At 35.6% G+C, this 18,063-nt stretch overlaps 1 protein-coding gene across 5 annotated transcripts in view; it reads right to left on the reverse strand.

Moving 5' to 3' along the window:
• The window catches only part of LOC132784364 (acetylcholine receptor subunit alpha-like), a 99,906-nt gene that overhangs the window by 54,026 nt on the left and 27,817 nt on the right, over nucleotides 1-18,063 (reverse strand). For 3 of the 5 annotated variants that reach the window (XR_009632243.1, XM_060789930.1, XM_060789928.1), the window contains exons 4-5: nucleotides 11,453-11,562; nucleotides 10,214-10,394 (exon numbers count right to left, since the gene is read on the reverse strand). Coding sequence is in view for 3 of the 5 variants with exons in the window: in XM_060789930.1 (XP_060645913.1) it covers nucleotides 10,214-10,394; nucleotides 11,453-11,562 (291 nt within the window). In the remaining 2 variants the exon portion in view is untranslated. Of the gene's footprint in view, nucleotides 1-8,394; nucleotides 8,576-10,213; nucleotides 10,395-11,452; nucleotides 11,563-18,063 lie in introns of those variants that run through there. The other 2 variants (XM_060789929.1, XM_060789931.1) reach the window with 2 other exon arrangements.

Raw genomic sequence — 18,063 nt, forward strand, 5'->3', positions numbered from 1 at the left:
ACAACAAAATAAAGAGAATCACATGTAATATGCCGAAGATTCTTCAGTCGGTACGCAGTATGTGGGCAGAATAATCATAATGCCGTTCATCACATACTGGTAGCCCATGCCATATATATGTTCAAATACGGTTAGCCGTAATGGCATTTGATAATTTGGCTTATAGTCGTCCCGATTTGTTCATTACTGTTACGTGTAACCCACAATGAAATGAAATTAAAGACTGTTTCTTGCCCGGCGCGAATCCAAAGAAAATTAAAATCATTAATGGAATAAATGGTGAAAGATGATTGCTTCATGCCCTAATCGCACATTAGACGAAAAACATCCTGATCATACAATCGATTCTGAATTGTTTGATATTGTAACATATAACATGACATACGGTCTGCAAAGCGTTATATGCGAGACTTAGTTGCAGAAACAGTAAAAGACAACGACTGTTTTCCGACTCAAGATAATGACAGGTCGACAATTGTAACAATTCAAAATCAACCATATGAAGTCGACAATCTTTGTATTATGCAGTCCAAAATGTATAAAGCTCATATAAGTGCTGAGTTTTGCAATTCGATTAAATCAATTAAATATATTTCCAAATACATCAACCAGGGACAACAAATAGCCAACACGTCTATTTCTCTCCTGAAAAAAGACCAAAGAGTACGGCGACCACCACATTATCTACTTTACTTGATTTGAGCCGATCTGATGATTTCGCAAAAGTAGTGTAATATTATACATGCGCCATCAAAGGCATTTCAATGATGGCGACAAGGAGCGAGAGTTCCAGGTTGAGATGATTATACCCGCTACCCATAGGGTAGAAGTGTATTATAACTTTGTGCCGGCAGGAAATGTATGTAACAGATAGAAGGAGGCATCTCCGACTATAAAAGATAGAGCTCTAATTTTTCTTCGACAGCATACAATAATAAGTATAGTATTTATGAGTTCAGATTTTCAGGAATCACAATTACTTTATCTATTGTAGATGTTATTGTAAATGCCAAAATTCACTCTAGCTCTAAAATTACGGTTGGTTTTTGATTTTTATTTATTTGCGGGTGCGGGCGTGGGCGTGACAAAAATTTAAAACAAACTTGATCTGTGTGCAAATATAAAAACTGCTGTCGAAAATTATGGCTCTATCTTTTATAGTCTCTGAGATTTAGGTGTTCATACGGACATGGATAGATCGTCTCGGATGTTGACGCTGATCAAGAATATATATACTTTATAAGGTCGGAGATGCCTCCTACTTGTTACATACATTTCCTGCCGGCACATAGGTACCCTTCACCTGTAGGGGTGTGCCATTTGGATCGTTTGGGTAGCTCTTTTAGGTATTCGTCTTTCCAACGGAAACATAATTGTTGGTAAAGAGCCTTCAGTCGCTGCCAGCGATTCAGAATGGAGGTGGCTGCTTTCGACACAGAAATAAGCGGACCACCTATCAGGAAATGACTGGGAGTCACGGATAGTATGCCCTCGGACATTGAAGTGATCGTCCTCGAATTATGGCAGGCTTTGGATTGCACATTGGAGAGTAGCCAGGAGTTTCTCTGTTGGGAGGTCCGACGTCGCCTCAAAGTAGATCGCCTTCGTTCTGAAACACGCGAAGACGCAGACGTATCCCTTGATGATGAGGCAAGCTCGGCCGGTGTAGTTTTTGACATCAAATGGTCCAGCGAAATCGACACCTGTGTACGTGAAGAGTCTTAAAAGGGATGCCCGTTCTGCGGCAGGTCCCCCATCTGGCTCTGCATACTCTTTTTATAAATCACGAAGATCTTGCATGAATTGACGAGAACCTTCAACTTCGTAATCCAAAACTTGGAGCGATGCAGACGCATGATTAATTGGTTCCCCCATGTAAGAATATATGATGGTTGGATACAAAAGCCGAGTAAAGGAAGAGGAATATACGAGGATAATCGGAGGGCTTTCATCGTAGTAAGTAGTACTTTCTTAAACGCCCACAAGCGCGTAAAATCCCCTTACCATTCAGGAAGGGATTCTAATTTCGGAGGGAACTTGAAGGAAGATCCTGTTGCTTGGACTGCAAACAATGGTATTCCTTTGGAAAGGTTTTGCGTCGCGATATGATGTCGTCTTTCTTGGACCCGTGATAGCTCATCAGCGCTGACTACAGTTGAGCATGGACATTCGTCAATAAAACAACATAAGCGGAGATGCGAAGTGCTTTGGGAAAGTCAGAGAACTTTAGAAAATCACAAGTGAAAGGAGTACTGGTGAGCAACTTCTAGTGACATAGAGAAAACCTCATTATGAGCCTACCATCTGTTCCCAAGATATTTCGTCGTACTCGAGTCCTCGAGTTTCAGAGTCTTCTCGGAGACGGTGGACCTTTGAAATATCCTTCGACATGATTTTACCATTTGCCGCACATATCTCCACAATGGTCCGAATAACACCTGCTTTGGTTTGAGTGCCTGATAGTACTTCGTCCACGTACATGCTGTTGGATGACCCGGCTTGCGAGTGGATACTGCAAGCGTATACGCATATTTCGAGCAAGAAGTCTCCTGCAAGACGGTATTGTACTGCTCCCTTATAGTATCGTTTCTGGACAATCGATTTTTATTATTGACAAATTGAGCTAGCGCTATGGATCTGGAATGAGCCAAATAGATTCTGTCGGGTTACCGGAATGGATAGGTCATCCGATATCTGTCACGAAATCAGCTTTGCTGGAATATCCACCAATTTTCATAACTTGGAAATAAGGTTAAGCTTACTGTTTGCTTGAATGAAGACTCTTGTCGAAAACGCAGAGACAGATGTGGGATGACTGACGAAAGAATATCCCTGCCGATTAGAATGTGATTCTGTGCACTCTTGTAGAAAGATGGGTCTACCTGGTGGATCTCTGGTAAGAAACCTTGCGGCACATGGAAAGAAGGTAGCTTTTCTGCCAAATGTAGGATGACGAAAGCTGAGGTTTCGATATGGGTAATTCTCTGGTAAATGTCGCGTGCGACCATCTTTTCAGTGAACAAAAAAAACATAACCTGAAACAATTTTAAAAATAAGAAAATGGTTTTTTTATAGCTCTAGATAAGTCCTTTAATTAGAGCCAAGAATGGTTTTGGAATTTTCTTTCTGTTTTGTTTTCTATTCTGATAATTGCAAAATTAACAAATTCGTACCAAAAAATTAATTTATATATTTTATCGTAAAATAGAACAAGTTCCTAAAATCAACCTTAGCTCTAAAAATATTGCTAATCCAAAGCTTTAAGAATAACCTTGACTTATTTTTAAAGTTGTTTTAGTTTATGTGTTTTTTTAACTAAAAAAACTAAAACTAACTTTAAGATGGTGGACATTTACCAGAGAATTACCCATATAAAGTTTCGGCTTCGTTGGAGAACCAAGGCTGAAGTAACATAATTTCTGCACTTGGTTCGCAATTGCTTGATTAATCCCCGAAACTTGGGCCTGTACGGACTGAAATAGCAACTTTATGCGTTGGAATAAATGCTCAGAGATGAAAGTCGCTAATGCATCTTTACTATAGGAGTAATCTTTGGCGGGCATTCCCCCGGAATACACAGATACTTGGGTTATTTTTCCCTTCACCCGGGCGATGCACCGCTCGTCCACTGAATAACAGTGGTTGTATTTGGCCTCCGTGGCCTCTTCGCACTCACTGTCGCCGTCCCGTTGGAGTGCATCAGCGCACGTGGCGTAAGCGGGCTCAACATTGTCCCAGAGAACTTGAAACCGGTCACGACCGATTTCGTACGTATGTACATACGTTGTCGTCCTCGGATGCAAGTTCTATGACCCGACTCTCAAATTGGACTAATCTGTCCGAAACGGTGATGGAACTGTTGAACGCTATAGTCCGGATTCTGGTCAATTTCGTTTGAATAGCTTGTGTGGTTGACTGACTATGTTGACAACTTGCAGCCTCGCAAGTCGTCTCAGCAAAGGAGTTTTTGCTAACAAGGTAGCAGACGGAGACGGACGATCTCTTTTGGCGGGAGCTTAAGCTGTAGAAGATGCCTTTTTCTGTCGTCTTAAAACCCAGAAGGAGCGGGCGATGCGAACGAGAGACGACGAGCTTGAGAGGTAGGAATTTTCACAAGAGTCTGGGCTCTTGATCAGCACCTTGTTCTTGTCGCTAACGGTTCTAAGAAGGAGCATCAGCCGAAGAAATACGATAAAAAATAGAATTTGCATCCCAAGTGCATTGACATACGCGCCACCGAAACGGACAGAACTTGCTGTGCCATTAATATGGAAAATCTAAATAAACCACCAACATATTTGTGCAGCGTGAAACTCTATTGTAATGCACTTACGCACGTAATGTAATATTCTAGATTGTGTGTGTTAGTTACATTCATAACATATATATAACTCGAAGAGGAGTACTGTACATAGGACAATATGTATATTTATGCACGTATGAGTAATTATTGCACACTGTATTTAGGATAAAATAACGATACGAAACCAATCCTGGAACATCAAGTAAAGTAAAAAAAATTCGGTTGGAAAGTTGATTATTTCATCTGCATTTATAACGGTGTTAAATTAAACAATTTCTCCTTCATCTCCTTTCTACTTAAAAAATCAGGGTACCACCAATTAACAAGAGACAAGGTCAGTCTTTATCTCTCTATTTAGCCTGATGTCGAGTAGAAAACTGTCGACAATATATACATAAAATACATACATATATTTTACTGATGGAAAAACAAATAAGTAAGAAAGCTACAGTCGAGTGTGCTCGACTGTGACATATCCGCTACCCATTTTGGATAAAAGCAAAATATTGCGGTATTACTCTCAAATATACCACAAAAAGACTAAAAAGAAGTAAGAAAGCTACTAAGAGATAACCGCTACCCATTTTGAACAAAAGCAAGACAATGCGATATTAATTTTAAAATACATCTAATTAATATAAAGTCAATGTTCTAATAATATAACAAAAGCCATATTTGGTATATCGCTCAATAAGTTCCCGGCCCGACATATAGGGGGGCAGTAGTAAGCAAACATCGATATCTTTTATGGGTAGTGTCAATTATCATAAGCTCTGTGTAAAAATTTTACAACTCTGCGACCACGTGCTTTTAAGTTACAATTTTTAAAGTGAAACAACCTTTGAGTTTTTCTACAATATGGAAAAAAGGGAATTTCGTGTCCTCATTAAACACTATATTTTGATGGGAAAGAATGCGGTAGAAGCCAAAATTTGGCTTGATAAGCATTACCAGGATTCTTCTCCAGGAAAATCAACCATTAAGGATTGGTATAATGAATTTAAACGTGGTCGTGTGGTCACCGAAGACGCTGAGCGTAGCGGACGCCCAAAAACAGCAGTTACGCCAGAAAATTTCGCAAAAATATGAAAAATGGTATTGGCCGATCGCAAATTAAAATTAAAGGAGATATCTGATGCCTCAAAGATATCAGAAGGCTGTTTGTTTACGATTTTGCATGAACGAAAAAACTCTACTCAAAGTGGGTGCCGCGATTGCTAGCACCGGACCAATAGCAACAACGCATCGATGCATTCGAGGCGTGTTTAAGCATGTTGAAGCGCAAAAGGACCGATTTTTTTCGCCGTTACGTAACCATGGACGAAACATGGATACACCACTATACTCCAGAATCCAGTCGTCAATCTTCTGAGTGGGTGGTAGCCGGTGAAAGCCGTCCGAAGCGTCCCAAAACACAAATATCGTCGGGTAAGGTTATGGTTATTTTGGGATGCATACTGGATTTTGATTATAGACTACCTGGAGAAAGGTAAAACAATCAACAACGAATATTATATAAAGCTGCCAGATCGACTGGGCCAAACGATTTAGAAAAAACGTCCACATATGGCAAAGAAGAAACCGCTGTTTCATCAGGATAATGCAGCGTGTGACAAGTCTATGGCAACAATGCTGTAATTAAGCGAATTGAGGTTCGAACTAGTGCCACACCCACCCTACTCTCCAGATTTGGCCCCCAGCGACTACTGGCTTTTTGCAGATCTCAAAAAGCACCTCCAAGGCGAGAGATATCGATCAAATGAGGAGGTGATTGCCGATACTGAGGGCTATTTTGAGGGCAAAAGTTCATCCTTCTACAAAAATGTCATCGAAAGGTTGGAGAAGCGCTGGACTGACTGTATAGCCTTAGATGGAAACTATATTGATGAATAAAAGTAAATTTTTAGAAAAAATTGTGTTTTTCCTTCTTAGGCCGGGAACTTATTGAGTGGTGTGTTAATAAGGTACCACATACACATGTTAATAAGGTACCACATACAAAATATACCACATTGTCAGATAATGCAGAAGAAAGAATTTCATATATAATTTCTACGATTTTATCCGATCCCAACCAACTTTTCTGGAAATTTCCGAGTCCGATTTCTAGATTCAAAATTACGCTTATTATTCGATATTATTGATTTGCGGGGGCGGAAGTGGGCGTAGCAAAAATAACAAGTGCTATCGAAAAATATTACATTTCTATCTCTTAAAGTCTCTGACAAACAGATATCGTGTCGGCTGTTGACGCAAAGTTATAATACCCTTCAACCCTATGGGTAGCAGGTATATGTAAATATAAAGGGGCCTTCACTCATGTACAATTGTACAATTAAAGCCAAAAACAATGAACCAATGAGGTAATTATTCACAATATATGATCATGATGATAAAAAATTGTAAGTCCTTGCAATTACAATATCGTGTGCTTGCAAAATGCTCGTGCATCAACAAATACAGAATTAATAAGCTGAATACTGTGATATTTACAATGGACAATTAATAATTTGTTCAAGAAAAATAAATAATCATATATGCGTATACTACTAATGATGTTCTGAAACACTCACATAGAATATGCAAACCAAACAAGACTATTCGAAAATGTGTTAACATATATATGTATATTTGCTTCATTCATATGTAGAAGAAATGATTTGAAAAATTAATTTATATGATGGTTGCCTTAAACGGATATGTTTAACATAATATGTGATTTGTTTCTAACATATTGTTTTACAAATTTTGCATCAATTAGTATAAATAGGCATGCAATAATTTAACATAACAATACATAAAACAACTACAGTGTAATACCCGCTACCTCCTCTAATTAAACAATAAATCGTATTTGTAGGAAAGCGTCTTTATCTGAAATAATGCTATTCTGAACTAATTCTTTTCAGGTATAACACCGTAAATAAATACACTTTTGAGAACCTACACTATTATTATTTTAATATTTCACTTTAAAATTACACCTTGTTTTCTATTTGCAATATCAAAAACACATTTATTGTGTTGACAAGAACAACAGATATTATAAAAAAATCTCTTATATTGATATGTAGTTTATATAGCCAAACGGACAAAGAGACAAACATATAAGCGTCTCTAATATTGACAATGATCAAGAAAATATATAATACTGTCTGTTTCACACATTTTCTCTGATATCTTTCCATTTGGTATACTAGAATTGTAAATTACGTCGATGAATCAATGATGTTTTACATTGTTATCCGGTATCTATATACCTTGTAAAAAAGTAATTTACAATTCAAAACCACTTGTATATTTACGATATCATTTACGATATTAGAACAACATAATTTCATCGACATAGTAAAGCCTCAACATTTTAGTAAAATAAATATACGTACATAAAACCTGTACATTAATGGAACTTGTTTTTTTTTTCTTGCATGCCTCTTATAATAAGAATATCACTCATGCATATACCATGCACTTCACTTTCACGATAATTGGTTATATGTATCTTCCAATTCGAAAGTATTTTAAATTATGCGCATACAATTTCATAATGTTCTTTTATTGGAATTATAAACAAGAAATTCATTCAATTAATATAAAGCCATGCCCTGAAATATTAAATTTGATGGACTTTCCGAAAAAAATGTTATAAAGTTTCAAAAAAAAAAAATTTAATATTAATAAAATTTTTCCTTAGAAAAATTGAATTGCTGAAACATGCGATATCATTAAAATAATAATGTGAATTAAAGAACATATCACAAGCTAATATATGAGAGGATATTTTATTGCAACCAGTTTTAAATATACTTCCCGCATATTTATACTTGTATGAATATTCTATAGAACGACCACTAAACAACAATTCTACATCAAATCTAAAATGGCTTGAACTGGAAGGTTACACATAAAAATAAATACAATTTACAAATAAACGGATAATCAAACTCGTGTCATTCCAATTCATTAACAATAACATGTATACTTAGACGTCATTTTACTCAGTGATTACATATTGACGTACAAGTGATGTAAAATGATCAAATATTTTGTTTTTTCAAATGATTCTGAGGTAAAAAAGATTTTAATAGCACCTTAAAACCATCATAGGTCCAACTTCCTAATTTTAAGATGCACGTCTGAACGTCATATGGAAAATATTCCACATCGATTGAACAAGAGGACTTATAGACGGCAGGTGGTTGCCAAATCACCAATCCATTACTATAGACTATTGCTTTTGTCATAAGTGTTACTTCATAATGACCATCAGCACTGAAAAATATACATTTTGAACACAACTCCTGTTACCAATAAATTGTTTTTCACATTCCGTTTAAATGGTATATATATATATATATATATATATATATTTATATATGTACCAATAAAATGTTTTCCACATTCCGTTTAAATGGTATATGTATATATATATACATACATACATATGCATATGTTTGTGTGTATCATAAATATACTTAAAGAATTTGATATATGTATGTATAGTTTTACTATTTAACTTCCTCTCTTGTATGTTGTGTAAATAATTATTGTTGAACTCCATTTTTGCAATTCTGAACATTAGCACATTTTTGTATTCGACTTTAATACTTTTCGAAAAATCTATATATATATTTTATTATATTATATATACATCATATAAGTATAATACACGATGTAAATGTTTTGAGGCAGAGAGAGAGAGAGAGAGAGAGAGATTAAGCAAAATGGTTGAGAGACACGGAAGGGACACACTCTTTTAATAAATAGTAACATATGTATTGTATTTAATACGCTTAATTAACTAAATAAATAACCACATCCATTAAATGTATCAACTAGGCGATAATATAGTAATATATAAAGTATTGTTTTTATTCTAAATATCAAAAAATATATTATTTTTAATAATAATAACTTTACTGCATTTTGATCGAACGGTTTTACTTTTTCGTTCTTTTTTTCGTCTTAGTCTCATATCGCTTTTACTAATTCTTCATTCTTAGTGTTTCTTAATCTGATAACCCAATAAAAAACATAACTCTTTAATGAAAAGTATTTCATGATGCATTGAGCTTTGAAAATTTTATCATCATATAAAAGACAAAAAAAAACCAGCGAAACTTCAATTTTTTCTTTATATAAATATATATATTCAACAATAAAAAATGTAGATTAGTGACCGTAAAATCAATTAATTTACCGAAATAAATAAAAGAAAACATGATTTTTAAATAATCTCTTTTTGTTGTTATGTATATATATAAATACTGTTATAATGTATGCATATATATTCAAGAAAGCAAATGTTATGAAGAAAACTGTATAAAATAACGACATAAAATATTCAAATATTTGTAGTGTTTTTACATTCAATAAAATAATTATATGTACAATTTTGAGCTTTGCTTACATAAAAAAAATGTATGTATGTGTACTATGCATATGTATAACAATAATAATGTTATACAGTATACCCTTGAATAACACAGTTTTAGATATTCAACAAGATATCAAAAACTATAATATTAACCTTTTACTATTTGACAGTAAAACACTAATACAATTCAGGCCTTCAAATAACTAACTCCAATAATTTCAAATAAAATAAAACAATTTCTTCACAAGAATATCTATTAGCCTTTATATTTTTTTTAGCATTAATTGATAAATTTCTTAATAAAAAAGTTAGCTTAATACTAAAATTGTGATTATTTGTAAAAGTGCACAATAGATACCGTGTTATTTAAGGGTTTATTGTGCTGGAATATTTAGATGCCACAAATACTAATTTAATAAAGTCTTTAATAGTGTTTGTGAAACGCAAATTAAACTTATATAATACATATGAGTTTTGCGATAGAAAACTTAAAATTCTTTAAAAAATCGTGCGAGAGTTTTGTAAAAACCTACCTTAAACCCGTCATAGGTCCAACTGCCAAATTTAAGAACACATGTTTGTTCATCAAATGGGAAATACTCTACATCTATTTCACAGGATGATTTGTATATAGCTGGTGGCTTCCATTCAACTAATCCTTCAGAGTAAATTGTAGCTTTTGTTGCAAGAGTCACTTCGAAGTTACCATCGGCACTACACAATATCATTTGTTTTGTTTTTTCAATAGTTTTTTGCATAAATAGAATACATTTCTTGTATATTTTTGAGCGTGCATTGTCTTGTTTTCATAATTTAAAAATTCATTTTTGCTTTTCATTAGTTCAAAATACACACGCATTTATAAATTAGGAAATATATATTTAATGCATATACATACTTCCTATCTCCACATCTTTAAAATAGTAAATAAATATCTAGTTTAAACTTAAGCCAGTTTAACAACAAATATATATAGATGTTATTGTCTACTCTTTATTTTGTTTCTTAAATTTTAAGTGCTGCCCTTGCGTACTTTGATTAATAACACAAAAAATTGGATAAAGTTAAATAGCATCGTGCAAACAATATACATACATAGGAGGTCATTTTATTAGGTTGTAACCAATTTCAAGTACTTATTTATTCCTTATATTTACACATATGTATATTAGGTAAGAATTGTATTGCCCACGTATATATAATATGTTAAACACTGCGATAATTTGTATAGTGAAGAGGATGATAGTGTCCCTTGAGTAATTTACTTTGTGTAGCTTAAGGTTTACATTAACGAATACAAAAAAATGTTATTCCTGGTATTAATACTAAATTTTCCTTTATATTATGTAAACCATAAATAAATCTAAATCAAGAATGTTCTGGTCAAATTAAACTTCATTTTTCATTTAACATTTATAAAACTAACGGTTCTCATATTTTGGTATCACTTTATGGCAATTTAATTAGGTTGTCAACACATCTATCGCAAATTTAAATTATACAACAAAATAGGTAGTGTTTTGATTTTAAAAGTAGTATAAGTGAGCGGACAGACAATAAAGGTACATATGTATGAACATAGTATAAGACTAAAACCTATTGGTTTTTGGTTCGCATTCCATTAATTTCCCTTTTAAGACGGGATATAGAGAACTATGGTCAGAGGGAACTCAATTTAATTAAAAAATTTACACCAGTATGTATTTATTAATTTATTTATTTTTTCCAAACTTGTCTTTCATTCACTTTGTCGCAAGCTTTGAGTTACTTACTTATTATAAAGCACGATGTCGGGTCTCCAAATATGATCAGAGGGAACATGCAACATATGAACGCCACCGTATTCCTTAGGCTCCCATCTCAACTTGTAGTCATACCAAGACTATAATGATATAAAGCAAAAATAAACATGTTAGTTAGCAAATATAACTGAGCTTTGTCTGATTATACGCTAACAATTTTTATATTCAAAGGGTATAATGATATTAAAAAATTGCTAAAGGAAATATATGGAAAAACTAGAAGGAGGCATTTCCGACCACATTAAGTATATAAATTCATGATCAGTTTTAACTATTATGACAATAAAGCCATGTCAGTCTGAACGCTACGCTATTCATAAATAGTACAAGGACACCTGTTAATCAATCTTAATCATGATATTAAACTACAAAAAAAAGTATATCTATATATGTAAAAACAAGTTAGAAAGCTACAGTCGAGTGTGCTCGACTGTGAGATACCCGCTACCCATTTTCAATAAAATAAAAATATTGCATTATTATTTTTAAAACTTACCGAAAATACTACAACATTACTAAAAATATACCAAATGGTATATTTGGTATATCGATATAGTGCCACATTAAAAAAATACCATAGACGGCACCATATACCAGATTGTCGGCCAGAGCAACTAAGACCCCCAGTAAGTAGGCGTTTTTACCCATAAAAAAGTATTTCTTTAATAACTTCCACAATTTATATCTGATCGCAACCAAATTTTCAGGAATCGTAAATACTATTGTTATTACTGTATACACCAAAATTAAGATTACATTTGCTTTTGTTTTTTTGATTTGCGGGGGCGGAAGTGTGCGTAGCAAAAATTGGAAACAAACTTGATCTGCGTGCAAACATAACAAATGCTGTCGAAAAATTATAGCTCTATCTTTTATAGTCTCTGAGATCCAGTGTTTCATACGGACGGACGGAAAGACACACAGACGGACATGTCCAGATCGTCTCGGCTGTTGATGCTGATAAAGAATATATATAATTTATAGTGTCGGAGATCCTTCTACCTGTTACATACATTTCCTTTCGGCACAAAGTTATAATACCCTTCTACCCTATGGGTAGCGTGTATAAAAAGTTGTGTTAGTTTCACTGTTAATAACTCAAAAATATTTATTGAACACATGCATCGATTTTTCCGTATTATTCAAACTTTATTTTTATTTGAGAAGCATATGTTGAGTGTGGATTGATTTCCAAAGAATTTAGCACTTAAGGATGTTAATGATGGACATTCTAATAGTAAGTCTGTAAGAGTTATTGGTATAGTAAGTCGATATCATAAGAATGTATCAGGGAGTCTATTAAGTTTATCGATAAGAAGATTTTTTTAGGAGCTTGTTTATGTCCGTTATATTATAATTGTGAGTGAGGATAAGGGGAAATTTGGGTGCGTATTTGGCGGTTTTGTCTGCAAATTCATTTCCTTTTATGTTTTTGTGGCCTGGAATCCAGAGAAGTCTAAATTTTGGGTAGTATATCATAAGAAATGACCAATCGATAATGGGTAGAAGAAAGAGTTATCAGTGTTGCAGATGGCATGGAGGGAGGATAGGGAGTCGGAGCAAACAACATATTTTCCACTTTTAGGTTTAACGATTTGGATAGCTTCAAAAATCGTAATAATTTCGCCGGAGAAAATTGAGGAGTGGTTTTGGACTAATCCCATTTTTATTATTGTGTCTTCTGTAGTAAAAGCAAAATAAGTTGAGTCTAAAGTTTTGGAACCGTCTGTGCATAAGAACGTATGCTTGGGTAGACTTGCTTTGAAATTGAGAAACTGTTTTTTAAAGATAAGTTCGTTGGTTTATGGATCATGAGGAGAGATAAATCTGTGTTAATTATGCTAGGGCTTATGTGCCAAGGAGGATGTTTCGAAGTGATTGTGGGAGGCTGGAGTGTACTGATGTTTAAGGAGGTTGTTATTATAATACCAATCTTTAGTGGTGACGAAGACGTTGTTAATTTTAGTGTTTTTTGTTTAATTTCTTTGCTATTGTGAATAGAGGAGAGTCGTTAGCTGAGTATTTTATCGATAAGTTTAGCTTGCAAAAAGTTACGGCGTTCTATTATATTGTTTAACATGGATTCCATGAAGAGATTGGAAATTGGAGTGGAGCGCAAAACGCCAAGGGCTGATTTAATTGAGTTATTAAGGGTGGTTTGAATTTTTTTCCAATTAGTGTTTGATGTATTGGCATAAATGCAGAGACTGTAGGCAATTCTAGAATTGATCAAAGATTTTATAGTTGAAATTAGAGTGTGAGTATGAAAATTGAGTTTGTGGTTTGATAAGCATTTTGTTATGTTGAGTCTCTTGTTAAATGATATACAAAATTTGTTAATGTGTTTGGAGTCAAAAATTAAGCCCAGAATTTTCATTGAAGAGACTGTTGGTATGTCGAGATCGTTTGACGTTATTTTATATTCACATTTAAGTTATCTACAAATATGTAAGAGGAAACTTATTTTTTTGAACTTATTAACTTGATGCACCGTTACAACTACGAAGTAATGCTCTAATCAAAGCATACGTGTATTATAAAAAAATGTATTTCCTAAAACATGCTCTAATCAAAGCATACGTGTATTATAAAAAAATGTATTTCCTAAAACAGTCGCTTGTTGATATTCGCTGTGTAAAGACGTACGCGCGTGACGAATAAATCATCTTGAAAGAAAGAGATCGAACACAAATCTTTCTCACTTGTGTTTATCTTGCACACAATTCTATTTTTAGTCACTGCTTTGCGGTGACGGCAGCATATTAGGGTAGTTTACCAAAGATAAAGAAGTCTTAAGCTGTGCTGCGTTTGCCCCTCGCCCAGCGCTCAGCGCAAGCGAGAGGTGGAGGATAGACAGAAACAATATTTTAACTGTAAACAAATATTGTAATCTGCCAAAATATGGAAGAACACGTGTCAGCTCACTCACAGCTTAGTAATAATCTGTATGACTGTGAGAGGATGAAAAAATTAGCTAGTACACCTGCTGAACTGCGTGCTAGTTTGGCCAAAGACATTCAAAATTCAATTGGAATTGCTAACAGCGTTAGCCACATACATTCAGTTACAACTACAAATACTTGCACAACGATTACTTTAACATTTACTAGTACAAACTTTCAATCAAGATATGCAATGGCAATGTCGAAGGCTGAAGTCATATGCTCAACGCAAAGTGCTACGAGCGCATCAAGCTCTGCTGTTAAACTACTTTCGGTAAAAGATTGCTCATTTCAAGCTCCGATGATGTCTCTTTGCAAGAAGCAAAAAAAATCTGACAAGGCAACAAAAACAATACAAAAGTCGAAGCCAACTAACAATATTATTAAAGGACGTTCATCGGCCACCATACACCATACTGCATACCAGCAAGATCAAGAAGAAGCCAACCAGCATAGTAAATCTGAACATGAACTGCAGAAAAACACAACATCTAAGCCGCCGGCCATCTGTGTGCCGCATGTTAACAAAATGGCAAAACTGGAGTAGGCCCTTAACACTGTGGCTTTCGTTGGTTTGGAATTTCGCGCATAAATACAACAAACTCCCGTACATTCCGAGCTGTTGTCAACATGCTATCCACACAAAACTGCGAGTTCTGGCATCATCAGCTGAGGGAAAACAAACCCTGCAGACTGGTGATAAGTGATATTCATCCTAACGTGCCAAAAGAACTAATTGAGCGCACCTTTGCCGATCAGGGCTTTACAGTTCTTAACATATATTGCCCCAGAAAGCCAGACTGGCGCAGCATCCCAGCCTGTCTGTGGTAAATGCTCAGGCGATCACTAAACCAATTCCAAATTGTGTGAAGCCAACAAAAAACTTAAGCCAGCGGCAAGACTACCAGTAAATGGACTGCGGACCAGGAATAACCAAAGACAAGGTCCAACAGCACAATTTATCCCACACGCTGCCGTCCGAAGTGGATTCTTATATGCTGTTTTGTTAAAATCAAAGGGTGAGGAACATATACCAATAAAACCTGGCTTCTCTCGATCTCGCAATGCTGATGAAAATCCCAGACAAGATGACAGATTCAGCATTCTGGAGAAAGCGGTTCATGACATTAGCTCCAGATTAGATCAAATGTTGAAACTTATTCAGGAAACGATGGAAGCAAACAGAGCCTTTCGTGACCTGGTTCAAAACTTACATCAAAATGATTAATACACGTTTAAAAATCGGATTGTAGAACGCACGAGGATTGATCAACAACGTTGAAGAGCTTCGTCTTTTCCTTTGTGCCAAAAAAATCGACATAATGCTAATAACTGAAACGCACATGCGTGCTGGAAAAAAAATATACCTACCTGGCTACGACCAATATTACGCAAATCATCCCAGTGGTACCTCTAAGAGTGGCGCTGCTGTGACTGAGCCTATTACATGGATGAAGTTACAAGCAGCTGGTGTAAATATCCTAACGAATGGTGGATGCATCAAAGTTTCCTCTCTTTACCTTCCACCCAATGAACCTTGGAGTAAGGCTGACTTTGATCAGCTGTTTGCGACCTTAGGTAATAGGTTTATTGCCGGCGGAGATTTCAATGCCAAACATCAATTGTGGGGCAACCTAAGATCATGCACTCGAGGAAGGAGATTGCATGACGCCATAACAAGCAGCACATGCCAAATTCTTGCTACAGGAGACCCAACCTTCTACTCATACAACACACAGCTTACTCCCTCTGCACTTGATTTCTTTATATATAATGGAATCGCGACCAACAAGTTATCTGTTCAACTTTCACATGAGCTCTCTTCGGACCACTTACCAGTTATAGCAGATCTACATCAAACACCACAGGTCAAGCAAAGGAAGCAATATATTCTCCCACGTGGCTGTCGAACTGATGACTTTAGAACAGATCTAGAGAACAGAATAAACCTGAACATGGAAATAAACAGCCCAGAAGATATAGACGATGCAATCTCTACTTTTATGCGTAACATATCCCTGGCTGCATCTTTTTTCGGCACCACCAATCTCATGGTCTCAAAGTTAGCATCGCCAAGCTATGCTATCCCCAAATGTTGCCGCGCTCCTGAGCATGAACGTAAGAACGAGAGATTTACGCGTCTACCAAATCTACAAAAGACTGTCTAATCGAGTTCAAAAAGCACTTGCCAGAGTTAAGCAAGACAAGATAGATGGGATACTAGAGGAAGCCAGTCCGGATGTATCCCCAAACTATTCTCTTTGGAGACTTACAAGTCGCCTGAAGAGGCAGGCAATCCCAAAAGCCCCAATTAAGAATCCCATGGATGGTGCTTCTCCAGCCAAGAAAAGGCTGAGATATTTCAGACAGCCTCGAAAATAGATTTATGCCTTTTAATTTTACAAACGAGGTCACACGAAAGACGGTTGAGCTGCAATTGGAGACCCCATTCCAAATGACGTTGCCTGAAAAACCGGTTACGCTGCAAGAAGTAGAGCAAGGATCTTCTTGATAACAGGACGTTGAAGCTTCTACCAAAAAAAAAGCACTGTTATTTATAGTGCTACTTTTAAACAGCATACTTAGGCTGGGTTATTTCCCCAACATTAGGAAGAATGCGCTAATTACTATGATTCCGAAACCAGAGAAACAGATTACTGAAGTCGATGGATACCGGCCAATCAGTCTTCTTCCAACACTGGGAAAGATGACAGAAAGGGTTATTTTGAACCGCATCTTGAAACTTGAATCGGTGGCACGGCGAATTCCAAAGTGGCAGTTTGGTTTCCGAAGAAAGCACGGCACTCCGGAACAACTTAACCGTGTTGTCAACTTCGCCCTGGATGCCATGGAGCGCAAGATGTACGCAGTTTTGGTATTTATGGACATCAAACAGGCGTTTGATAGAGTGTGGCATGAAGCTCGTCAGAAGTTTTATCCTGGACAGAAGTTTCAGTGTCGTCATTGATGGAATAAAATCAACAAGACGTCCTATCAACGCAGGCGTACCCCAGGGCAGCGTACTAGGTCCTACACTGTATACGCTCTACACAGCGGACATGCCTAACCACAGTATCATCACCGGCTTAGACGAGGACAACGTACTAATAGCAACGTATGCCGATGATACTGCAGTGCTAACAAGAAGCGTAAGCATTGACACTGCTACTGAAGCACTGCAGCAGTACGTAAGCTCCTTTGAAGTCTGGGCCCAGAAATGGAACATAGCACTATAGGAAAAAAGTCAATTTTTTTGGCATAAAATCAAATTATTTTACAAATTATTTTTAAAAATAAAATATATTTTTTGAATTTACATACCCTAATTAGCCAAGAACCGTTATCTAAGATTTTTTACTAACAACACCATAGTGTTGATAAACGAACAAAGTCAGCTGTTCGATTGACTTTGTAGTGTGCTTAAATTAGTGAAAAATCTTTGCAAACTTTCACTGTTTATTTTGTGGTGCAACAAATTGATTTATTATTTCTGATTATGGCAAATCGTAGCAAAGGTATTTATAAATGTATCTTAGATTACATGTTTTGATTATTATGACTTGTTGTCCAACTGTGAACTGTTTTATATGTATATCTTTTTAGCTTAAAACTAACAAGTTTGTTTGTGTTCCGTGGTGT

The sequence above is a fragment of the Drosophila nasuta genome, chromosome 2R (assembly GCF_023558535.2).
Source record: "Drosophila nasuta strain 15112-1781.00 chromosome 2R, ASM2355853v1, whole genome shotgun sequence".
Taxonomy (NCBI): Eukaryota; Metazoa; Arthropoda; class Insecta; order Diptera; family Drosophilidae; genus Drosophila; species Drosophila nasuta.